We start from the raw sequence: 26333 nt of genomic DNA on the forward strand, positions 1-26333 counted from the left end.
ATGTAAGAGGTAATACATGTGGACATAGTCAAGGCCAATAAAAATATTCTTAGTCTGGCATCTTTTGTCCTTTGGCTAAAAAGAAAAGTACGGCAAGGTGAAACTCAGAATTCTCCAAAGTATCTCTGCTGGAGATAGAGCCAACCATAGCAATACTTCTCGCTTCTAAAGCTTTCTCAGAAGGATCAGAAGTGTTAAACTTTGATGATTTTGAGTCTCTTTTTTCCTGAGACCTAACTAATCAGATTCACAGTTGATATAGGTACAGCATTTTAGAAATATCTATGGTTTGATTCTTTTGCTTTACAATAGATAAGTGAATAAATGTAATAGTAAAAATACGGGGAGACTATAGCTTTTGAACAAATGGACAAATTCTGAACATTAGCGGTACAATCACTTTGTTAAATCTGCTCTTTCAGATCCATTCACCCAAGTTTAGTGACTACTCTGTTCTAAACTGCTTTTGTCATAATAACATGGTATATTTGAATTTTGTGAAAAGTAAACCATCTCTTGTTAAATACAGTGCAGTTCTGCATTTTAGGATAATGCATTTATCGTAAGCTGCATGGGCTGACATTGGCTCTCTGATGTAAAGTTCAAGACTATGTGTGCTCAAAAGTGAGAGATCTGAACAAGAATCAAGGACCCCTAGGGCAGTCATGAGCTTTGCAGGGGTCATATATTCTGAAACTATGCAATTATGAATGTATGTGTTTTATTCTATTTTCCTAAAAGATGGTCCACAGCTTTTATCAGATTTTCAAAGGGCTTACAGCCAAAAATGGTTAGGACTCCGAGCTCCACATGTTCTGTAAGAATCCTACAGTCTGGCCCCCCCTTACCACCATGCGTTATTGAGAACAAGAGGTTAAAAAGGAGGAGAAAAAAATCTGCTTTCTTCTCTCCTGGGCCACAGCTACAGATGTTTATGTGATGTACCAACAACTCTCCTATCTCAGACAAAGTTGATTTGCAACTAAATGAGCATCAAAAGGACCAGCAAAGATTCTGACTCTTGTTTCTTCTGCTGGACTGTTCTGTTCACAGAGCAGGAGCTGCTTTAATTGTAAGGGCAGAAAATTGATGCTAACTGTTCAATCAGATTGCTGTCCCTGCATCTAGTTAGACGGTGTTAGTGGGAGCAGGTCATCGTCAAAGGCCATTAGTGCAGCACTGGGGTGACCCGGCTTTACTTACACTCAACATTGGAATTGTGGCTTTTTAAAAATGACACATAAAGAGTAATGACTTTGTGAAAAAGTTGCTTTAAATAGAGAGTTTCTTAAATTTTAAAATTGGTTCAACGTAAGAAATTTAATTCTAATTCCTTTTCAGAAATAAAAGGGAATGAAATTCTTTTCTAGGTGACAGCCTCATTATAGGGAAGAAAGTGACTTTGTTAAAATAATATCTTAAAATAAAATGTATCTAATGTTACATACCTTTTCAAGATATTAAAGTAGGACAATTATGTAGATTAATTTTCCCTTAGTGTGAGAAATGTAATATATGGTAATTTTTATTAGAGGCTAATTCCAACGTGCAGTAGTTTTTATGGGGATTTAGGGAATGTCAATTAACTTTTCACATCTTTACATATAAAGTCAAAACCTCATATTTTAATTATAATGGTTTACTTTCAGGAAAGGTTGCCTGTATTTGCATAAACAAAAAGAAAAAGAAACTAAGTAGAATTGAGAAAAAATGTTTTCTTTAATTTGAATTATTGGGCTAAATGCAAAATAATCCTTTTCATGTTATAGGTATGGAAATGCCTATGAGCATTTAAAACTGACATTACTGCCATTCTTACATTTGAGTTACCAAGAACTATCTAAAAATCAATTTGTATTTGCTTTTGATTTTCTAATAAAAATCAAAGAGATGAGTCAGAGATGCAATGTGTTATCCTTCCTTTAAAGAAGGTTCCAGTGACTTGATAACGACAGCACATTTCAGCCGCTGGTTCCTTATGTTTTTGAACAAAAACAAGGAGAAAAGTTTCCTTCTCCCTAAAGACTGTTAAACTAATCAGATGTGTACATTCTTTGTTACATGTTTATCCATTTTTCAAAATGTTTTAACCTTTAAAATTCCTTTAATTTTCTCACATTATAGACATGTCTGCAGTGAGAAAATTAAGAGTGAACATGATTGATTGCAAGACATAAAAATTGGATATTAATTCTTTTTCAGGAACAAGAGTGTGGTTACTATTCTAGACGACTTTTACCCACATATATGGAAGACTGTGGGCTTTAAAAATTATCATTAAAATGGCATTTTAAGTCGCATTATCTAGTATTTTCATACTATTATCACTTCCAGCTCTTTGATAGTGAGATGTCCAGATAAAATTCCTACTATAGCATTAGGTTATACCTAGTTGGGTGTAAGCTATTGCTTAGCTTACAAAGCATAGGAAGAGACTCTGGCCCTTGTATAATTTCAAAAGAATTCGTATTGTTCATCTACTCTCAAGCATCTTAAACACTTTCCTGACACTCCCTGTTCTGGCTGCTGTTCCTTTGGGGGATGCTACATTGGGCCTGTCCTTTGAAATGGCATATGGACGTGTATAATTTAGCAAGGCACCTGGCACCAGGCTTTAGGAGGAAGCCAGGCCTGGAGCATATTTTTCAAACAATCCTTTCTCTATCCTTTTATCCTGAGGTGAAGCCATTGAGAGTGTGATAGTGAAAAATGCACTGAGTGGGGCGCCAGACCCTGCATGGTCCTTAGCTCCCTCTCTGAAGGCAGGTAGAGTGTCAGGCACCTCTGGCAGTGGCTGGAGGTACTAAAGCCTGTGAAGACCCTTCACTGTGCTCCCCAACGTCCAGCTTCTGCCACTGCTCAGATGCTGGGGCCTGGCCTCGCTAGTGGTGGCCACACAGGGCCATGAGGCCCAGCTCGTCACTGGGTGAGGGACTATCAGGGTCCCTGTAGATCTGAGTCAGAGCGAGGCTCAGAATTTCTTTCTTTTCTTTGTAAAACCGTAGTTCTTGTCCTGCTCTCCTGGCTTCTTCCAGCTGCCTCAGGGCCATTCGTAGCTCTTGAGAGAGGATTCCTGGCATCTCCTTCTCCCTCGAAATCCAGTCCAGGGCCATGTGGCTGCGCATCTTTTCATCCAGTGAATATTGGGAATAGTAGGAGATGACTTCCTGGGCCAAGACATGACGTCCAGTGTCAGGAGAGCAGCTCTGGCCGCTGTGCACACCCACCCCCCACACCCACCAGGGTTCCAGCAACAACCCTGCCTCGCTGATGTTCAAAAATCGAAACCAAACCCATGGGATCATGTCTTGTTTCTTTTGGACACAGAGTCTCACCCTGTCACCCTGGGTAGAGTGCTGTGGAGTCATAGCTTACAGCTCACAGATACCTCAAACTGCTGAGCTCGAGGGATCCTCCCTCCTCAGTCTCCCAGAGTGCCGGGATTATAAGAATACTTCTGGAAAGGAAATGAAGGACTAAGCTTGTCCAGCAAAGGGAATCACTCCAGATGGAGTCAAAACACACCACCAGAAAAGACTCAATAATGCTCACAAAACAAAGCTCCACCATTGCTAGAAAATACAAGCGCTCTGTGAAAACATAGTCCTATGATAATTGGTCTGATTTCTGTCCTCCTGCCCAGCATTATTGCCTCTGACAAGATAAATTCACAGCTACACAGAGGCACTAGGGCAGAATAGGGTCCTCTTGCATGCACTGCCAGAAAGCAGGAAGATTTTAATCAAGGAGACCTCAGAATTAGACTTAAAACCTGAAGAGTCAACTGTGCTGTTAGCACAGGAAAATGACAGTCCAAAGGTTTCAGAGAAACCACACAGAGCTATAGAATGTGTTGTGGAAAGATGTCTGCACCCTCGTGTTTACAGCACCACCATTCACAACAGCAAAGATGTGGAATCACCCTAAGTGTTTGTCACTGGGAGTGGATAAGAGAAAGTGCTGTCCACAGGCAGTGGAAGACTGGCCATTATGAAGAATGAAATTGTATCCTCCACAGCATCATGGATAGAGCTGGAGATTATGTTATGTAAAGAAAAAGGGCACAGAAAGACAGATGCCCCATGTTCTCAGTCACATGTGGGTGTGAAGTGAGCTGTCATGAAGGTGGAGAGTGGAATGATGGATACCCAGGGCTGGGAAGGGTGTGGGGGGTGAAGAGAGATTGGTCCGTGGGTACGAACACAGAGCTGGATACAAGGAAGAAGTTCTAATGTTCCATATCAGAAGAGGGTGATTGTACGGAACAGTGATGTATGTTTCAAAACCTGAAATGTTACCAACACACAAACATGATAACTACTGAAGGTAGTGGGGCCTGTACATATCATAGAAGATCACGTGTACCCCATAAATATGGACAAATGTTATGTGTCAATAAAAATGAAAGGTAAAAAGAGAAATGTGCTATGGAATGTAGACATCCTCACTGGGGTGTCATAACAATACCTTCATTGTACATTGTCTCTTACTTTTGCAAACAGTTAAAAATTAGTCACTACCTGCCAATTCTTGTGTGAAAAATTTGCTGATACATAGCAATTCCATGTATAAATCTGATTGTATTTTCAAGAACATATGGTATTTATTTATGACCTTAACAAATTAAAAACAATCATGGAAAAGTGTTTATAGCTAACCCAGCATATTTCAAAGGCCTTTTAGAAAATCGAAGGAAAAGAAAAAAATAGCAAAAGCCATTGCTTGCTACCCATTTCTTTCCCATCTTTGACATTTCCAAAGCTAGACTTTCTAAGCAAAGAACAGCTAACAACTCTCCGGGCTTCAGTTTGTGAAGAACTCCTTACATCCGCCTTCATCTTGCTGATTAGGAAATGCTTTGCTCCCCCACAAATTCCTGTTAGGAAATTCTCAACAATAAACTGCTGTCTTTCAAATTCTAACAGTGGGTAAAAGAAGAATAAGTCTTGGAGGGTAGCAGGTGGAGCCATTAAATTCACAGGAGGGACTTACACTGCCCACTTTAAAGGGGGGGAGGTGCAGCTCATGAGTATCAAACAGTGAGACCCTACCTCTGAAAAATAAAGAGAGATTTTATTTTAGAAGAAACCAAAAACTTTGGGTGATTGAATGCCAGTTTGGCAACCCATGTCAATCATTTCGTCCATTGAGGACCACTAGTGGGGCCCAGAAGTCTCCTGCCACCACCATCACATTCCAAAGCAGGGCATCCTCAAGCTTCTGCATCAGAAGGTGGCTGAGGACAAATTCCAAGCAGGCAGGGGAGCTATGTAGAGTCAATTCAGCATTTTACTTAGAAACTAAGTCTTTCTTATGATACTTTAATTCCTTGTTCAGCATAAATGTCTAACCAGCCCTGTGCCCAGCCAATATTCTCTTCCATGTATACATTTGGGTTGTCACTGACTCAACCAGAGTGTTGTATGTATTTCTTCACGTGTCTTCTGCTCTTAATAAATAAGATACCAAACTAAGACACCTAGGAGGGTGATAAGCCATCTGTCAGTCATGCAGTATGAACCTGGTCTTGATCAGAAAGTCTTACCTGTCGGGAACACTTTGTCTCACGAAGGGCCTTTAGACTTCCATTCCAGTGCAGCAGTTGGAAAATGGTCATCAGCTCCTACAAAACCCAGACACCTGTCAGTGGTCTCCAAGCAGAAATGTACATCAGGAAGAGCTGAGCTGAGCACAACTCTGATACCCAAATATGTTAGGGAAAAAAAATACACAACATTGTTGAAACACTTTGGGGCTTTCAAAGACTAGACAGTCCCTAGGCGTCTAGAACATCTTTCTTCCTTCCCTTGCTACTATTTTGTTTGGAAAAAAAAAATAGAAGATCCCTGTGTACATCTATGCTTGTAAATGCCTGGAAGAGTTCCAGTAAGAGGCAAAAGGATCTGGTAACGCCAATGTCTTTGGGGAGGAAAGAGAGGTGCCAGAGACAGGGCAGGAGGAAGCCTTCCTGCAACATTCTTTCACTAACATTTTGAGTTTTGAATCACATGACTATGTGATATAGTGAAACATCTAAATTTAAAAAATTTAAACGAAAAACAAATATATAAGGAGGTCATTGGTTTGCACTGAGTTCCTGCACCAGGCCTAACAACCCAAACAAGATGCAACCGCTGATGCTGAGGCTGAGGCTGAGGCTCACACCCACGTGCACCCTTACCCTGCTACTGCAGCTCAAAGCCTCCCAGAGCCAGGGAGGGACCCGACAGCCAAATCCCACACAGGACAGTCCCAGCGGGTGTGATAACCTTTACAAGGAAAGTGACTGGGAAATAAACAACCCGGCCGCAGCCCTTGCTGCCTAGAAAGCCACCTCCCTCTGCTCAGTGCGTTGGAACTGGCTCTGTTTTAGGGAATGAGGTGTTGCTTGTCTCAGAATCGCAAATAAACCCCAGGTACAACTTTAAACTAAACGTAATTTTGTCTTTTGACAATATAAAACATATAATAAACAAAGTACAGAAACTGCAAAATGCTCCTGAACTTATAAATTCAGTCAAGAAAAATGCTTTAAAATATGGGTAACAATATTATATTGACATTAAAGCTGCTCAGAGCTTCTGCCTCCAACATCTGGCTCAGCACAGCCCATTACCTAGGGTAGCAGAGCTGTATAAACGCACTGAAGATTTTTATCTTCCTAACATGGTTGTAACAGGCAGTTTTCCACCAAAGTTATCTACATCTCATTTATAGAATTTTTCTTTTTGTCAGAGAGACATCTATTTTGGGTTAGTAGCATACAGCACAACCATGTACTTATTGAAAACTAACTTGATACAATTAAGGGATTCCTGGTCTTGAAAATAGTTATGAAAACTTAAGATTTAAACAGATGTTCTGCTGCCTGTTCAAAAAAAGCTGCCTTTTGTTAAATTTTGTTTAAGATAGTTTTACTTCTGCTTGCTCAGGAAAAGTTACCCATTGTGAAAATCAGGACAGTTGTAGTCAGATTCAGGTATTTAAAATGGTACATTTTAAAGCTATTAGATTATCAGAAGAGCAAATAGCAATCAGTGCTCATGTGTAAAACTGAATTAGAATTAAAGGCTTTCTTTCATTTTCTTCTGAGACCCAGTTCTGGCATTTGTCTACATCCAGCTGCTCAGTCAGCACTTTGAGAGCCACAGAGACCTTTTGCGGGGCAGAACCATTGCTCTGTTAACTAAAATGCATCTGAGTACAGCCAGGTCACCCCAGATGGAAGAATGGAGCCCCTGTAGTCTGCCCCAGCCAACTCCTACCCAGGGAAGCTGCCCTTCTCAGTGCCCATCTCCACATCTTCTGCCCTGCCAAGATTTTTGCTTTATCTCATAACTATGCTACTTTGGAAGAGTGAGCGTGCTTTGTTATAGAAGCCAAATCCTGTCTAATCTGGCTTTCCCTGCTGGCCCTACTTTGCCCTTGGTAGAGTACCATGGCATCATAACTCACAGCAACCTCAAACTCTTGGGCTTAGTGATTCTCTTGCCTCAGCCTCCCAGGTAGCTGGGACTACAGGTGTCTGCCACAATGCCTGGCTAATTTTTTCTATTTTTAGTAGAGATGTGTCTCGTTCTTTTTTTTTTTTTTTTTTTTTTTTGACAGAGTCTCACCTCTTTGCCTTTGGTAGAGTGCCATGGCATCATAGCTCACAGCAACCTCAAACTCTTGGGCTTAGTGATTCTCTTGCCTCAGCCTCCCAAGTAGCTGGGACTATAGGTGCCCGCCACAATGCCTGGCTAATTTTTTTTTTTTTTTTTTATTGTTGGGGATTCATTGAGGGTACAATAAGCCAGGTTACACTGATTGCAATTGTTAGGTAAAGTCCCTCTTGCAATCATGTCTTGCCCCCATAAAGTGTGACACACACCAAGGCCCCACCCCCCTCCCTCCGTCCCTCTTTCTGCTTCCCCCCCCATAACCTTAATTGTCATTAATTGTCCTCATATCAAAATTGAGTACATAGGATTCATGCTTCTCCATTCTCGTGATGCTTTACTAAGAATAATGTCTTCCACGTCCATCCAGGTTAATACGAAGGATGTAAAGTCTCCGTTTTTCTTAATGGCTGAATAATATTCCATGGTATACATATACCACAGCTTGTTAATCCATTCCTGGGTTGGTGGGCATTTAGGCTATTTCCACATTTTGGCGATTGTAAATTGAACTGCAATAAACAGTCCAGTACAAGTGTCCTTATGATAAAAGGATTTTTTTTCTTCTGGGTAGATGCCCAGTAATGGGACTGCAGGATCAAATGGGAGGTCTAGCTTGAGTGCTTTGAGGTTTCTCCATACTTCCTTCCAGAAGGGTTGTACTAGTTTGCAGTCCCACCAGCAGTGTAAAAGTGTTCTCTTCTCTCCACATCCACGCCAGCATCTGCAGTTTTGAGATTTTGTGATGTGGGCCATTCTCACTGGGGTTAGATGATATCTCAGGGTTGTTTTGATTTGCATTTCTCTAATATATAGAGATGATGAACATTTTTTCATGTGTTTGTTAGCCATTCGTCTGTCATCTTTAGAGAAAGTTCTATTCATGTCTCTTGCCCATTGATATATGGGATTGTTGGCTTTTTTCATGTGGATTAATTTGAGTTCTCTATAGATCCTAGTTATCAAGCTTTTGTCTGATTGAAAATATGCAAATATCCTTTCCCATTGTGTAGGTTGTCTCTTTGCTTTGGTTATTGTCCCCTTAGCTGTACAGAAGCTTTTCAGTTTAATGAAGTCCCATTTGTTTATTTTTGTTGTTGTTGCAATTGCCATGGCAGTCTTCTTCATGAAGTCTTTCCCCAGGCCAATATCTTCCAGTGTTTTTCCTATGCTTTCTTGGAGGATTTTTATTGTTTCATGCCTTAAATTTAAGTCCTTTATCCATCTTGAATCAATTTTTGTGAGTGGGGAAAGGTGTGGGTCCAGTTTCAGTCTTTTACATGTAGACATCCAGTTCTCCCAACACCATTTATTGAATAGGGAGTCTTTCCCCCAAGGTTAAAGACAGGGTCTCTCTCTTGCTTGTGCTGGTTTCAAACTTGTGAGCTCAGGTGATCCACTTGCCTTGGCCTCCCAAGTGCTTGGATTATAGGCATGAGCCACCACACCCTGCTGGGGTCTTGCTGTTGCTCAAGCTGGTCTTGAACTCCTGAGCACAGGCAATCCACCCGCCTCAGCCTCCCAGAGTGCCCAGTGGGATTACCAGCATGAGCTACTGTGCCCGGCACCTCTTTATGTTTTCGTATGGAATAGTCTCCGTGATGGAACAGGGGGGCCAATATTTGACAATAAAACATTTCTTTTGGTTTCATGTTTTAAAAGAATCAACCTGATGTGTACATATATCCATGTCTTATAATAAAGAGAAAAATACCATCTCACTCCTCCATCTGAACCCTCCCCTAGCACCAAGTCAACTTTATGTGAAGTTGACAACTGAGAAACATACACTGGATTGATTGTATGGCTTCCACTACCCATCTGGGCATTGTCCCTGTATCTTACTGGCCCAGCTTGAGAAACAGACCATTGCTAACAGGCCCCTTAATTCCATCCTCTGATAACTGTGGCCTCACAAAGGACTTCTGGGTCCTCACTCTTATCTGCACATGAACTGCCTCCCTTTCAGACAAACTGCTGTCATTCCTGCAAATCCCCTAAGACTTTAGAATCCACAATTCTCCTGTGAACAGAACCAGAAACCTTTCTCATGCCCCTTGACAATCGTCTTGCCTCAAAAATTTCCCCAAAGAGACTTGAACTATTTTTGCCTCTGGCATGGGCTCCTTCTCCTCACTCTTGTTCGTCTGCACTTCTGTCCCATCACCAGGTAGTTCACTGGGCAGCTTCCCTCCTTTCCACCTTCTTCCATTGTATCCAGATCTAGTGTTTGTCCACATCTGCAGAGACGCCAATCTCGCCATCATTATATAAAGCACTCAAATATTTCCACATTTTCTCTGTCTCTCTTCTTTCTATCCCCTTATAAGACCACAGTCACCATCTTGAAATCTTCCAGAAACTGTCTGAGTTCTGGGCCAGTCCCAGGAAGCCTCTGCTCTGACGTAGGAGACCCTGCATCACTGCAGACCAACAAGGAGGGGCCTGGGCTTTTGTGAGGAATCCTAGCTCCTGGTTGGTTGCTGCCTGGTTTCACCATCTCACTGTCTCTGTGAAGCAGGGGCGCCATCTGCTCCCAGACAGTCCTGCTTCTCCCCATGTTTTGTGTGTGTGTGTGTTACGAGGGCTAATCTGGCATGCAGGGAGGCCTGGCTGGATGAACAGAAAAGCAAGACACTGACTGAGAGTGAGGCAAGTGAAGCAAGATTTAAAGGGAGGGGAGAGAATCACATATGGTCAGGAACTTTTATTTAAATTTTTGATTTTTTTATTATACATGCCATGAGTTTTTCTAATATTGCACTATAATTTTTTTAATTGTTTGGGATTTATTGAGGGTACAAATAATTATGCACTACAGTATTATTCATCTTGATTACTGAGTTTTTTGGCTCCCCTTTAAATGTTGTGCTCAAGACAAAAGCCTCAGTCTCCTAACCTGGTCTGGCCCCCTGTGGGTCCGTCCCAGAGACAAGACTGGCTTCAGGAACGTGGGGTCTATGAAGCCGCACAGTGCCTGTGCTTGGCTTAATGCTCTGCTGTCCTGAAATCTCAATAATTTTTGGACAAGCGTCCCTGCATTTTCCTTTTGCCCTGGGCCCTGCAAATTCTGTAGCTGGTCCTGAACAATAAAGTGAGTTTAAAGCAAATGAAATAGGCAGTGTGCTCACTTCCTTGCAGATCTGTGGCACCTGGGCCCTGACCGCATAGGGCTACCCATCATCTTCCCTATTAGGACCAAGTTCAGGGTTTCAGCTACGATGTGGGGAGAAAATGCTCACTGTGTCTAGGTGGAAGCTAGCTTGGCTCTGTGATTCATCAGAAATAAGAAAAACAAACACTGTAAATGGAGAACTTGAAAAACAGGTGGGCACCATCTCCCCATCCAAGAGAATGGATTTAAGAGGAAATTTGTTTATGGGATGAGGTTTTAAAGGGCAACCTGGAGAATTTAGCAAAGATGTAAATAAACAAGTCTTCCTTGGATTGATTAGGCTTCAGATAAATATATTAACCAGCTCAGCCCAAGTCTGCCTAGAGCCTGACCTTGACGAGACCCAGTGACTGGTGCTGCCTCTGCCTATGCCTATGGTGCTCCCCACTGCAGGCTATGCTCTGAGGCAAAGCCCATAACAGGCTCCTGCCTCCCTCCCCAGAGGGTGAGCAGGGCCTATCAGGTTTCCTCTGAGTGCTGCTGCAGGATGGCCCTGGAAGCCCAGGGCAGTCTGCAAACACCAGCCTTATTTTTATGTGGTATGGCCAGGCCTCTGCAGCCAGACATACACGTGCACTGCCCACCAGGGTGCTGAATCTCCCGGTGTGGGCTCAGAAACAGGCCTGTGGTCAGCATCCGTTATGTGCAGATACCAGCTGGTGCTTTTTACTCAGGCCACCAAGGAATGTGCGGGGGTGGGGGTGGGGGAGCAGGCAGCTCAGGGCTGAGCTGGCAGGAGAGGAGTATGCTGGGCCACCTATCCCAGCAGGGGAGGGGTTGTATTTTCCCTGCACTCCTGTCTTCCTCTTCCTCTGCCACATCCTGTCCCAGATTCCTTTCTGAGAATTTATGAAGCATTTACACAGTAGGATTCAAATTATGGTTTCATGTATTTAAACTCCTAACTGCACAGACCACACAGACACACAGCGGGAACAGTCAGAGTGCCCTGTGAGGAGGCTGAGTAGGGCCTTTCACAGAGCTGGAAGGAATGTTAAAAATTCTTCTTTTTTAAAATCTCACCTTCTGCATATTTGGCTGACTACCCTTACCGCATTCAAAATCATTCTTGACTTTTCTGCAAATAGCTACTAAATTATATACAAGCTATTGTGTCCTGGGTGAGCAAGGCTTATTCCATAATAATAAATAATAATAATATAATACTCTTTTGGTGGGAGCAGACATTAAATTAAGGACACTCCTGCTTGGGATAAGCATTTTGCTAAATTGGTTTACAGGCTCACACATAGGTCTGTGTGAGTTTTGAAAGAACATCATTTTGTTTTGTTCTCTGTTTAGTTTCAGATTGTTATTTTTAAAATGGGCCTTTTACAGATCCCTCCTTTAACTCTATAGCAGGGCCTTGGGCCACCTTGGCAAGGGAGGTCCCTGTTAGGTCAGACATCCTGTGGAGGGAATCTGCCCAGGGGCCTTCAGAAAATGCCCGTTAATGGCTGCAACCTTCCTGGGGTGTTTGCCACATGCAGGCACCTTGCGACCCTTTCTGTGCCTCCTGCTGCACCCTTGAGAGGGAGTGGTGGTGAAGGCGCTATTACCTGCCCTATCTTACACACAAAGGAACAGGGGCAGTGACACCTGGGCAGCCCTCCCCAGAGCCTGGGCCAGAACTGCTGACATGATTAGCACCCTGTTCAGCCCAGAGAACATGCTTGAGGGACACCTACTTGCTTCCCAGCCAAGACAGGCTGCCTCAAAGGTCAGTGAGAGCATATACCACCTAAGATGGAAACTGAATGACGAAGATTTAGGGTGAGAAGGGAAGGAGCATTTTTTTGCTTCAGTCTGACAGGAAAGTGGTAAAGAAAAATATTGATTAAAAAAACAAACAGGGGGCGGCGCCGATGGCTCAAAGGAGTAGGGTGCTGGCCCCATATGGCAGAGGTGGCAGGTTCAAACTCAGCCCCGGCCAGAAACTGCAAAAAACAAACAAACAAACAAACACAGACAAGAGGGACATAGCTACCTGAGAAGCAGCTGCCAAGGTGGAAAGGAAGGAGTCGGATGACACCAAATAAGGTGTTGGGGACATTGGTGGCTTTAGGGCTTAGCTGCGACGTCTTTGTAAATTATGCTACGATGGTTATTTTTGCCCATGAAACTTTCTATCTCTGCTGCTTGGAACCTGATTATTTTTTAGACTCTAACCTAAGAAAATAGGGATTCTAGGGATAAAGCCTCTTCATTATTATATAGCATGATGATTTCTACCAGCACTACATGAATATGGGTATTTAAGTGCATTCAAGTTTAATTTTTAAAAGGAAAATACATTTCATATCCAACATTCCTGAAATGTCCTCTGCCCAGCCCAATGCAGGTTGATAGAATGCAAGCTCAGGGACCAGACTTCTTGACCTGAGCCCTGGCTCTGCCTTGAAGCCATAGCACACACCCTTTGGTGATGACATGTACCCACCCTGCATGTGGGTTGTGGTTGTTGTGAGGGCTGAGTTATGATGGCATTTATTAGATATAACTGTGGGGCCAGACAGAGGGAGCACCCAGTGAGTGTTGGCTGGGCACTCCCTCTGTCTGGCCCAGCAGTTACGTGTTATGAATATTGTTATTAATGTAATTATTAATTTGTGAATAATAGGTCATGGAATTGCTCAGTTCTATTAGCAGCTGTCACCAGAGGATGAAAAGGGGGAATACATTTTTTGATCTTGTTGGTGATAAAAGGTGGCAGATTTTGTTTAATAGAAATATGGGTATTTCTACTAAGTACGCAGGGAAAATGGTGATTAATATATACTTTACCTGAAACTTCTGCAAAGTAAGCACCAGATGGACACAGCCTGCACTTCAAACTGTTTGAATTGGTTTGAGGAGGAACCTGGTGCTGGAAAGCTGGTAAAATGCTATAGAGTCAGAAGACTGAGGTATTCCAACCTGTTTCTTAGACTTAAATCTTTACTTTCCTCTCTAAAAGCAAATATTGTGCCTTGATACTCATTTGGGCAGTCCCAGTGATGTGGGACTACCATGCTGGATTCTAGGAGGGGAAAATTAAGATGACAACATTTGGGCCCAAAAGGAAGAACAGGCAGGTAATGGGACAGGCGTGGCGGCGGGAAGAGCTGACTTCCTTCCAGGGTTCGGGCTTGGACAGTCAGCAGCATGTGGCAGGAGGCGGTACCTGGAACTCCAGCATGGTCTTCCCCAGGCTGGACTCCAGCATGTAGCGGTAGGCGCCCACGCTGGTGCTAGGGTCAGCTGCGTCGCCCAGCGAGCCCTGGGAAGAAGCAGAGGGGAAGCCATCATGATGCCCATCCTCTAAGTGTCACAGATTGGTCCCCAGGCCACATGGTGTGCCCCCTTAATCTAAGTGTCACAGATTGGTTCTCTGGCCACACAGCAAGCCTTTTGTGGTTGGCCCAACCCTTACAAGTGTTCATTCTACAACCAAGTCTCCAGCTCATTTTGGATAAAGACCTTAATCTCATCATGACTCAGAGTAGAGAGTTGTGTCGTCAGTTTGAATCTCGTTTTTGGTTATAATGCTGATTATTTACTTGCTGATAGAATAATTTTCCAAAAGCAGAAATTTCTGTGTCACACACATGGCTTTGTTGGCAGTGGTAATGTTCGTGTGACTGCCTTCATGGGTTACTGGCTTTGCTCAACTACAGGGATGACCCTGCACAAGTCATCGTGCTGGGCCAGACAGGACCCTTCTGCTGTACAGCCACTCGGGCTTCACTGCTGTCAGTCCTATGAGAAGCCATCATAACCTGCTGGTGCTAGATCTGGGATGTGGGTCTTGGTTCATCTATTTTCATCCCCTGACCGCTTGATCTTTGGGAAATGATGGCATAAATGGAATCCGTTCCAGCCTGGTTGGAAGTGCTGTCAGCATAGCCCTGAACAGCACTTTGGGCTGTCCTTCTATCCTACATGAATGTGGGTTCCTGGGGGTGTGTGGTGATGACTTGAGAGACTGAATAAACAAGCTGCCCCCCAAGACAGCAGCAAATTTGTAGTTTTTGAACGAATAACATTAACACTGCTACAGAGATTTTTATGTTGGCTTTTAAAATTTTCCAGGGGAAATCCATTCAGAAACATGCAAACCATATATATTCTCTTCCTTAGAAGTTTCCATGAAAAAAAAAAAATGATGTATTACATTTACACTGAGGGCCCCTCCCTGCTCCTGGGTAAAATCCACACATATATAAATCAGGCATCATTTTCCTAACTTCTCTTCCTCAAAGGCACTTGAAATTTATGTGCCAAGAAAACACAGGCTTTTCTTTTATCCTTGGACCAAGCCTGGAACAGAACTCCCTGCCTCCCTGATGTTCAGTCACCCTTCTTCCCCTGCCCCTTCCTTCCATATGTCTCTTCTAAGTGATAAGAACATTTTTGAGGGGAGAAGGGTCACTGCCAGTCTGGTAATGTTTCTTCCATTATTGGCAGCATCTCCAGAATGACAGAACCTTTCTAGTCAGATCCAGGGAAGTGAAGAAGTAAAGGTTGTGATGGGGCTGACCCAGGCTGACATTCACCTGAGGAGGTGAGTCCTTCTGGTGACGCAAAGGCCTGTCCTTGGCACACAGGGGTACCTGCCACATGTGAGGACCCAAGTTTGGAGGTGCTAGGGATTAGGAGCGCCAAACCTTTCTTGGATCAAATAATCCAATCTTGGATTGTTGGGGAAAATATCCCATCTAAATTTCTAATGCAGGTGCTCTTAATACACTTTGCATTTAGTGTTGTCCACTACAGAAACTTTCAAAGCTCTCTAGAAAAGGTAATTAATACTAACAGTTATAATTCTACTGTCTAACACACATTATGTATGTGGTCTTTCCCATAGCTAAACAGTGGGCATTGCCTTAAAAATATAAATTATTTGGCTCCACACTGGCCAGAGAATCAGTGCTTCCAATAAGTGCTTCAGATGATTTTCATGGCCAGTCTAGTTTGGAAGCCTGAGGCTATTTATCACTGAATGAAGGTAGCATTCAACCGCCTGCATTCTCAGGCCCTGAGAGAGTGAGCCAGAACTCCTCTAAAAGCAAACATTCAGTTAAGTAAATTGAGGTGTATTAAATGATCTACTTTGATTCAAAGCTTGATTAGTTGTGACCCAGGGTGACTAAAGAGTCTTATCGAGATGTGGACTGGGGTGTTAGCTCCAGCGTAAGTACTGTTTCTCCTATCAGTAATTTAATGGGTGAAAGTTGAGCCTGGGCAATTCTTTTCTTTTTTATTGTTGGGGATTCATAGAGGGTACAAAGAACCAGGTTACAATGATTCCATTTGTTAGGTAAAGTCCCTCTTCTAATTGTGTCCCGCCCCCAAAAGGTGTGTCACACATTGTGACCCCCCCCACCCTCCTCCCTCCTTCCCTCTCTCTGCTCTCACCTTCCCCCACACCCACCATGTACTAGGTCATTAATTGTCCTCATATCAGAATTGAATACATAGGATTCTTGCTTCTCCATTCTACCTCCCATTTTATCCTGCAATCCCTTTACTGGGCATCTACCCAGAAGAAAAAAAATCCTTTTACCATAAGGACACTTGCACTAGACTGTTTACTGCAGCTCAATTTACAATCGCTAAAATGTGGAAACAGTCTAAACGCTGTTAGGCCTGACTCAGAAATGGATTAATAAGCTGCGGTATATGTAAACATGGAATAATATTCAGCCATTAAAAAGATGGAGACTTTACATATTTTGTATTTTGGATGGAAGTGGAACACATTATTCATAGTACAGCATCTCGCAATTCTTAAAATGCGAGTTTGGTCAGTTAGTGTCTCCCCAGTCTCACAAGCCTCGGCCGACCCTTCCCTGGAGGGACTCACGTTGCTGGAGGCCACGGCTTCCCGAACACTTTCCATAATGAATTCCTGGGTGATCCTTCGTGAGGGCAGCTCATTGAAGAGGGAGTTGAGTAGGGCCACTTTTGCTGCATCCCTTCGGGCCTCAGCTCTACTCAAGCAGCACTTGAGAGGGAAGGAGAAAAGAGGTCATCAGGGCCACATCTCACATCTCACCCCTGCCCCAGCAGGGTCCTGACACGCCTGGCTGAGCTCACCTGCTTCCTGCTTCCTGCTTCCTGTGCCCACTGCAATGTCCCTGAGGCCACGTGGATTTCCTCTCTGCTCTAGTGCCCTGCCCATGTCTTGGTGGGCCCTCAATTGCTTAGCATCTTATTTCAGGCCTTGAATATCTGACATCTCTGGGTGTCAGAGGCTTCACATACCGTAACAGCAAAAGTAATAACAGCTGCTGTTTTGTGCTGGGCCTTCCTCAAATCCGTTTCAGAGGAAATATAGGAAATTATCAGGGCCTTCCTCAAATCCCTATTTCAGAGGAAAAAGTGTAAAAAGGAAAACAAAGAAATGAAGACCCCTATGGCAGTGGTTCAGAGAACATGTGCTGTCCGGTCTCAGCTCCAGCTCTGGGGTTTACTGGTTGTGAGATCTTGGACAGGTTAGTTAGTCTCCCCTGGCCTCAATTTCTGCCTCTATAAGCTGGGAATAACAGAAGGTCAGACTCAGTAAGTTGATACACATACAGCCCTGAGAAAGTCCAGCCAGGTACCAGTCCCCAACGACATCCAGGCAGTTCTCATCTCCTCCAGGTTCGTATGAAGGAGCGGCTGCCCAGCCTGTTGTTCCTACTTTTCCAGCATTTACCTCCTCCTTCCTTCTAGAGACAGTACCACCGTTTTCTTGGGGACTAGCACTCTCCCTCACTCTCAGTCTGCAGTCTGGGCACAGCATGCTATGTCCACCTGACCGATTCAGGGCCCACAGGCAGCCTGTGACTGACAGCACAGCTCTCCTGGACTCACGCTTCCCTGCATCAGACCTCCCCCTCACAGTCCACTAGGCCCCCAGTCCCCTCCTCATGGTCCACATAGCCCCCAGCCTCCCTCCCCATGGTCCACATGGCCCTCAGCCTCCCTCCCCACAGTCCATAAGGCCCCCAGCCTCCCTCCCCATGGTCCACATAGCCCCCAGCCTCCCTCCCCATGGTCCACATGGCCCTCAGCCTCCCTCCCCACAGTCCACAAGGCCCCCAGCCTCCCTCCCCATGGTCCACATAGCCCCCAGCCTCCCTCCCCATGGTCCACATGGCCCTCAGCCTCCCTCCCCACGGTCCACACAGCCCCCAGCCTCCCTCCCCACAGTCCACACGACCCTCAGCCTCCCTTCCCATGGTCCGCACGGCCCCCAGCCTCACTCTCCATGGTCCACTCGGCCCCCAGCCTCCCTACCCATGGTCCACATGGCCCCACCCCCTCCTCCATGGTTTTGCTGGCCCCTAGCATCCTTCCTCACGGGCCACACAGCCTCCAGCCCTCCTTTCCATGGTCACCTCCCCATGGTCCACATGGCCTCCTGCCCCCAATCCCCATGGTTTACATGGCCTGTAGCCCCCCTCTCCATGGTCGACATATGCCCTAGCTCACCTCCTCATGGTCCACATGGCCTCCTCCCCTCATCCCCATGGTTTACATGGCCTCCAGCCCCCCTTTCCGTGGTCCACACCACTCCCAGCCAGCCTTTCCATGGTCTACACAAACCTGTTAAGGGCATCCTGATTCTTTTCTGTGCCGCCTCTTTTTGAAACAGCAACATGCCTGCTCTCCGAGGTCCAGCCAGGTGTGGACCCAGGGGTCACATGAGGGCTGAGACCCTGTGGAAACTGGACTGGAGTTCTCTGGAGGACTGGGTTGCAATGATATCTCTCCTGCAGCCTCTCGTGGGCCTGGGGATAAGTGTCCCAGGTCCTGGACACCTTGGGATAAAAACATCCCAGAAGGAGAAGCCCAGGCCAGGTCTGGGCAGCGGGTGGCCCAGTGAGCTCTCCTGCTTAGGGGCTGAGGGCTCAGATGCCTGTACTTCAGCACTGATTTTGTCACTGAATATACTGTGATGCTGCGCTGAGTTCCAAGGCTCCTCCTGCCTAAAATGTGTGACTGTCAGAGCCTGGCAGCCTCAGTGACAGACAAAGCTTCACTCTGAAGCTCACAGCCATGGGCCTATCTTCCACTGTGCTCTTGGCCCTGCCTGCCGGGAGCATACTCCTCTGTCCTCCAGCCCCTCCTCCCTGCCTCCACAGGTGGCTGGACTGCCCTGCAGCCAGGCCCAGGTCCCCTGTGACTCCCCACACAGTCCAGCACAGCAGGGGTCATGCATCGACTTGTCTTTCAACCACAGGCTGCTGCCCCCCCACTAGCCTCCAGGCCCAGGAGGGGCCCCTTGTACACAGTGCCTCTGCCAGGATTGTTTTTATTCTTTTCAATATACCCTATATAGTATATAATTCAGCAATATAAAAATATATCAATTCCTAACTTTCAGAAGGATAATTGGCCTTTACATTCAGATACTCTGAGGTGACCATTTTGCCTAAGTATAGTACATATTTATCATTGTTTGGAAGAGCAGTTCCCCATTAAAAAGCAAACTCGATCTTTGTAAGTATTACCTGACTTCTATAGGAGCATCTCATTTTAATAGGGATTTGGCTTTATGAAATCCAAAATATTGCTATTGGGGTATAGAATTTGCTATTGGGGTATAGAACTTAACAGAATTAGATTTAGATTCGGCACTCTGTAGAAACAACTTCTATCTAAATAGTAGGAATATAAACTATCTTTCATAGAAAGAAACTAGTAAACAATACTTAGATAAAAGAAACTATCTATTTTAACTAAGACCAGCAAAGTACTAGATTAAAAGCACCACATACATTTACAGCCAAACGGTACTGCCTGAAGATCAAAGAGCCGCTGGCTGGTGAGTGGGCGGAGCCTCCCTGGAGCAGGAAGGAGGGCTGTGCAGAGGCAGATGCAGCTAATGCTGTGTGTCGACAAGACACATGTCTTTACTTATTTTGTTGTTTCAATGTACAGAATCTTTGCTTAAAATGGGGAAGAAATTGTGCCAATTAATAAGTACATAAAATAAAATAAATTCTGAGCATCAAAGGGCTTTTCTTGGTATTGTTCTTTGCATTTCTGAAAGACAAATATTTCAAAATATCTAATGTTCATCAGCCACTTTCTTCTAAACTCTGGAACTACAAATCCAAACCAGTAAGGGCGGCCTGTGTTTCTTTAGGGATCGTTTTAGTTTAACAGGATCTCTCAGCCCATGGGAACCAGTACTTGGAGAGAAATTGAGCCAAGCAGCCTGGGTGGCACATCTAGGTCAGAATCAACACTGCTGCTGGGGCCCTGGTGGAGCCACCATCAAACAACGGGGACACTGAGGACATAAACCTTGGTAGAACATTTTACCATTGAGTCCAGATCTGTCGTCAAAGACATCAGCTGGGGAGCAAGTGAAGTATGATGTTATTTCAAAGCCACTTCTGGCTAACGTTGGCTCTCCCAGGCCATATGGTTTATCCCTGCTGCTCTTTCAGCCAGACCCCAGTCATAAATACAGATTTGTAAACTATGTCTTTTCTTCTCACTACTCTTACTTGTTAATGTGGAGAGAAAACTTCTGTCCTTTGTACTCAGACTATTTAAATATTCCAGCTCTGTACTTTCAAAGTTTTATCAACGTCCCTGTGAACTTCTCAGGCTCATGGAGCCATGTGCTCTCCCAGTGGGCAGCAGACACATGCAGGCTTATCTGGATGCTCACATGCTTTCATTTGCTGCTTATAACCCACTATAAGCAACTCAAAGACTCCTGGCTCTAATCCAAAATTAAAGGGCAAAAAAAAAAAAAAGTGCCGACTGTGGCATTGCCCAGCAATGCTCCTTAAAGACAGGGCCACATCCTGTAAGAAGCCCTAATGACCTGCCTCTTGCACTCACACCCTCCTGTCCTTCCCTCATGGCAGGAAGGTTGGAGAGGCGACCACCAGGGTGGGCAGATATGATGTCTTGTCATTTCCTACATGAGGTTATGCGAGGCACTGTGGTTGCCTGCGTGGTCTGACTCGCCTTCTCCCCTAGACCTCTTGCTCTGGTACATACAAGTCACACGCCATCTTGTGAGTCCTGTGGAAACACACATGGGTGGGCGCTAACAGCCTTTCCCAACAGCTGTCTGTACTAGGGTGGAAGCTACAGGACCTGGTCAAGCCTTCTGATGACTGAAGCTCCTGCTTCAGAGCAACCTCCTTCTGGGACACTCTGAGCCCAAACCACCCACCTGAGCTGCTTTCAGAATCCTTGGACTCCACTGGAGACAGTGAACGTCTGTGAGCTTTGAGACAATTTGTGTTGTAGCAGCAGGGCCAGCTGGTGCAGACGCTGTGTTTCCTGCAGGCAGTTAGGAAATTGCCAGCGCACCTTAGAGAGGGAACTCAGGGGGGTGACTCTCATTGCTGACACTATCTCCTTGTATTGTGCTAAGTGCTTTATGTTTATTATTACATTTTGTTATTATGACAGTCCTATGAGATTGGTTACGTTATCCTTATTTTGCAGGTAGGGAAACAGGCTTAAAGAGGTTATCCCAAGATCATGCAACTTAAACAGTAAACAAAATAAGATTTACAGGTCTGTCTGATTTCAGAATACAAATTTTCAACCACTTTGCTATTTTGCTCTTCACAGAGACGGTCACCGTCTATGGAACAGAGAGGATATATGATCTGGCTAAGGTCACGTAGCTTTCCCTAAATCAGCATTGTATTTTACACAAGCTTTCAACTCAATATTCCAGAGGTTATTTGGATTCCAAGAACATTTCCTCCCCTCCCTGCATACAAACCTAACTTCATTTAGAAGACAAGGAGGGGCTCGGTGCCAGTAGCTCAGTGGTTACGGCACCAGCCACATACACCAAGGCTGATGGGTTTGAACCCAGCCAGGGCCTGCTAAACAAAAATGACAACTGTAACAACAATAAGAACAACAACAACAACAACAACAAAAAATAGCTGGGCATTGTGGTGGGCACCTGTAGTCCCGGCTATTTGGGAGGCTGAGGCAAAGGAATCATTTAAGCCTAAGAGTTTGAGGTTGCTGTGAGCTGTGATGCCAGGGCACTCTACCAAAAGCAACATAGTAAGACTCTATCTCAAAAAAAAAAAAAATAGAAGATAAGGAGGATGCTGTACACTGTGGAAACAACCTGTGTTTATGGGAGAGGGGACGTTCCAGTCGTTATCCGAATATCCTCTTCCCTCCTAGTGTTCTCCTTTCTGATGCCTTTCCTAGACTGCAGGGGAAAGGAAACTCAACAAGAATGCCAGTTGTGAACAGATCGGAGGTCAGATGTTTTGAGTGCCCTCTTGATTAAACATGGGCCCAAGAGGTTTTGGAATTCTGTCAAATAAGACTGCTCAATCACTTTAAGAAAGTAGGATAGGGCGGCACCTGTGGCTCAAGGAGTAGGGCGCTGGTCCCAAATGTTGGAGGTGGTGGGTTCAAATCTAGCCCTGGCCAAAAACAAAACAAAACAAAAAAAAAAATAAAAAAATAAATTTTGCTCTTTAAAAAAAAAAAAAGAAAGTAGGATAGAGGATTTTTGCAAGTTATATTTCTGACAGAGGTCTAATAACCAGAATCCATAGGGAACTCAAACTTATTACTTAGAAAAAAACAAGTGATCCCATTTCATTGTGGGCAAGAGACATGAACAGAAGCTTCTCTGAAGGAGACAAGTGCATGGTCTACAGACACATGAAAAAATGCTCATCATCTTTAATCATCAGAGAAATGCAAACCAAAACCATTCTGAGATACCATCTGACTCCAGTAAGAGTACCCCACATCAGAAAATCCCCAAACTACAGATATTGGCGTGGATGTGGAGAAAAAGGAACACTTCTGCACTGCTGGTGTGGCAAGCTAATACGTTTCTTTTGGAAGGAAGTTTGGAGAACACTCAGGAATCTAAATGTAGACCTGCTGTTTGATCCTGCAATTCCTCTCTAGGTGTATATCCAAAGGACCAAAAATCATTTGACAATAAAGATATTTGCACCAGATTATTCATTGCAGCTCAATTCACAATTGCCAAATCATGGAAGAAGCCCAAGTGCCCATCGACCCATGAATGGATTAATAAATTGTGATATATATGTACTATGGAATACTATGCAGCATTAAAAAAATGGAGACTTTACCTCTTTTATGTTTACATGGATGGAGCTGGAAAATATTCTTCTTTATAAAGTATCCCAGGAATGGAAAAAACAATATCCAATGTACTCAGTACTACTGTGAAACCAATTTATAATCACTCACACTTGCGTATGAAAAATGAAACACAACTATAGCCTAGGATGAAGGAGGGAAGAGGAGCGAGAGGGGAAGAGAGGGGGTGGGTTGATAGAGGGAGAGTTAGTAGGGGGACCACAACTATGGAGCACATTGCACGTACAAGTTGGATCTATCAGGCGTAGAACACAAATGTCTTAACGCTGTAATTGGGTAAATGAGTGAAGGCTATGTTGATTAGTAGGATGTAACCACTCCAATTTGTACAAATAATCAACACATTGAATCCCATAATGGCATAAATGTATTCATGATCTATGTACAAATGACTTAATAAAAAAAAAAGAAAGAAAGAATGGTAACTATTCAAGAGTAAAACTCATTTTAATTAAACTTCCTCAGATCTACTGAAAAAGAAATTCCCTCCAAGACCAGCTCATTCTGGCACTGTATTTTCCTTTGGAGTTTAGATGACCAGGAGGGCACCAGGAGCCCTTGGGGATGTGTTGTGAAGATGACTGTCACACCCCGGCCAGTAGTCAAAACCCATAGTCCCCACTTGTGCCTGGGACGATCACCCCAGAACTTGTCAAACATGTGTCCTCTTGGGCTCCAACATGACTCGATGACTCAGAATTTCCTAATGGTGCAGAACTAGGTTTGGGGGACCCTGCAGCTTAAACAATTCAAGGGACCTTGTTAAGAAAAGCAATTTGGGGCAGGTGTGGTGGCTCACTCCTTTAATCCCAGCACTCTGGGAACCCAAGGCAGGTAGATCACTTGAGCTCAGGAGTTTGAGACCAGCTTGAGCAAGAGTGAGGCCCCCATCTCTACTAAAAACAGAAAAACTAGTTGGGCATTGTGGGCACCAACAAGAGGATCACCTGAGCCTAAGATTTTGAGGTTGCCGTAAGCTATGATGATGCCACAGCACTCTACCCAGGGTGACAGAGTGAGACTCTATCTCAAAAAAAAAAAAAAGAAGGGCGGTGCCTGTGGCTTAGTGAGTAGGGTGCCAGCCCCATATGCCGAGGGTGGTGGGTTCAAACCCAGCCCCGGCCAAACTGCAACAAAAAAATGGCCGGGCGTTGTGGCGGGCGCCTGTAGTCCCAGCTGCTCAGGAGGCTGAGGCAAGAGAATCGCGTAGGCCCAGGAGTTAGAGGTTGCTGTGAGCCGTGTGATGCCACGGCACTCTACCTGAGGGCGGCACAGTGAGACTCTGTCTCTACAAAAAAAAAAAGAAAAGAAAGAAAACTGACATGAAATCATAGATAACAAGAAATTGGCACTGTGGCTTGCAAGGGGCCAATCATAAGTTGCACTGAGTTCACAGTAGGTTCACTTCTGCCAGCATCACAAGTGCTGATTTCTGATAAAGAAATTGCTTCTATGCAGGATTCAAGGAAAGCAGTATTTAAGTTTTAAAAATAATCCTTTATGGTAGTTTTAAAGTAAGCCCTCTGGGAGTACAGAAGCACTGCCGATTAGTGGAGGTCTTGATTTTACTTTCCTGCTCAGCAGTTTTTAGTTCTTCCATGATAATTTTATAAGGCGTCACCTTATGCAGTGTCAAGACTTAACCAAAATTAATTATGGGCCAGTAGGCTGTCCCAAAATAAAACAGTGGCCAGTCAATTATTTAGAAAAACAGAAGTTCTTCAATTAATTGAAATACAATTTTGATAGTCATACATAGAAATAGCTAATCAGTAAGTAGTTTTAAGATAATTTCTAATTAGGTATTTTATAAAAATACCTTCCAGGCAAACGAACACAATTTAAACTCTAAACAGTAGCTTTCCTGGTAGGCCTTGTTTGATTAATAAATTGTTCCATAGTTTGTATTAGAAAACAGGCAGGGCACATGTGTTGAGTGGCTATTTCTGCATCCAAGGTCAACTAAACAATATTATTCCAACTGGAGTGGTTGCTTTAGAAAAGCACGTGGAAAGGCATCAACAGAAATATGTTCTCTCCATGTTAAACAGACTTTCTAGAATAATTTTCATATGTTTTAAAGACATCAAGGAAAAAAAACCCTGCACATCTAAAATGTACAAAATTGAGTCAGGCATGTTTTTACTTGGTGCCCAACCAGTTGTCACCAAGAGTTGAAACATGGTCTTACAAGGAGCAAAGTTCTTGCATAAGAATAGTATGGAATAGCAAATGTGGAATAGCAAATCTGAGTGAGCAGACTCAAAGCTGAAGGCCATTCTCCCTGGGGTTGAGGGCAGGTCAGTGTTATTTAGGTGGCATTCACTCAATAGCACATTGTATCCAAGAGGTTCTCTCAAGCTGAGACTCTGCAGGTGGCAAAACCAAATAAACTCTGTGAGAGGTGAGAATTCTTGCCCAAACCCCTCCGGCTGTTAAGTCTGTCACTCAGGTGGTCGGGAATGCTTTGGGTTAGTGACTTGGAGCTGAGTCTCAGCAAGTGATTTGCAGGGCTGTGCAGTGCCTGCCAGCTCTGATCAGTGTCACTAACACCCAGGCTTCATCCTGACGGCGAGCCTTGGGTACAAAGAAGGCCACAGACCAGGCTGCCCTTCCCACTGTCTCAGACATTGACTGCCCTGGCTGGTGCATGGATATTTGCATGCATTCCATTTTATCTAATTGTGGATATATTAGCATTTTCTCCCCTTCCAGATGGTGATGTGAAAAAGGGCAACCATTGTAACTCAGTTCCCTCAGTTACTAATGTGGCCTCCATAGGTCAGGCTGGCTGCAAATACTTTGGGAACAATTTAGAGCTCTCTATGCTGGGAATGGGGGTCTGAGCTAGTATGGGGGCAAATACTGGTCTGGGAGTCCAATTTTCAGATAAAACTCACCAGTTCCTGTCAACTGAAAGAAATGTTTCATGTATGTGGTAGGTCAGAATGTTATTTTTATAATGTAAACCACCTGGCCTCCTTATTTAATCTCGGCAAAAGCTATTCCACACTCACACCTAGACCTGATCCCTGGTAACTATTACAAACCCATGCTGTGTTTTGCTCCTTGAGGTTTTTTCTTTTCTTCTTTTTCTTTTTTGAAGTTAAGGTGAAGACAAGATGAATTGATCAGAGCTCGAGATTTTGGTTTATTTTTATAGTTGCTTTGATGTATAAGGACTTGGCTCTGATAGCACCAGAGGAGCTATCAGAGAAATGGGATAGCAAGTTGGTGATACCATGGGGAAATGGGATAGCAAGTTGGTGATACCATGAGCATCCTCCTGAAGTTTGTGAACTGGGGTCTGAGAGCACCCCGGGAGATGGTTTGACGTGTTCACTTTCCACAGAGCCTTCCTAGACCTTCCT

The 26333-nt window shown here is 44.2% G+C and overlaps 1 protein-coding gene across 1 annotated transcript in view; it reads right to left on the bottom strand.

Moving 5' to 3' along the window:
* Positions 1–2650: 2650 nt before the first annotated feature.
* Positions 2651–26333, bottom strand: part of LIX1 (limb and CNS expressed 1) — a 66018-nt gene continuing 42335 nt past the window's right edge. Inside the window, exons 3-6 of the mRNA XM_053566642.1 lie at positions 16682–16822; positions 14000–14095; positions 5546–5623; positions 2651–3167 (exon numbers count right to left, since the gene is read on the bottom strand). Coding sequence (XP_053422617.1) covers positions 2883–3167; positions 5546–5623; positions 14000–14095; positions 16682–16822 — 600 coding nt within the window. The 3' untranslated portion in view covers positions 2651–2882. The remainder of the gene's footprint in view (positions 3168–5545; positions 5624–13999; positions 14096–16681; positions 16823–26333) is intronic.

The sequence above is a fragment of the Nycticebus coucang genome, chromosome 17 (genome assembly GCF_027406575.1).
Source record: "Nycticebus coucang isolate mNycCou1 chromosome 17, mNycCou1.pri, whole genome shotgun sequence".
Lineage (NCBI taxonomy): Eukaryota > Metazoa > Chordata > Mammalia > Primates > Lorisidae > Nycticebus > Nycticebus coucang.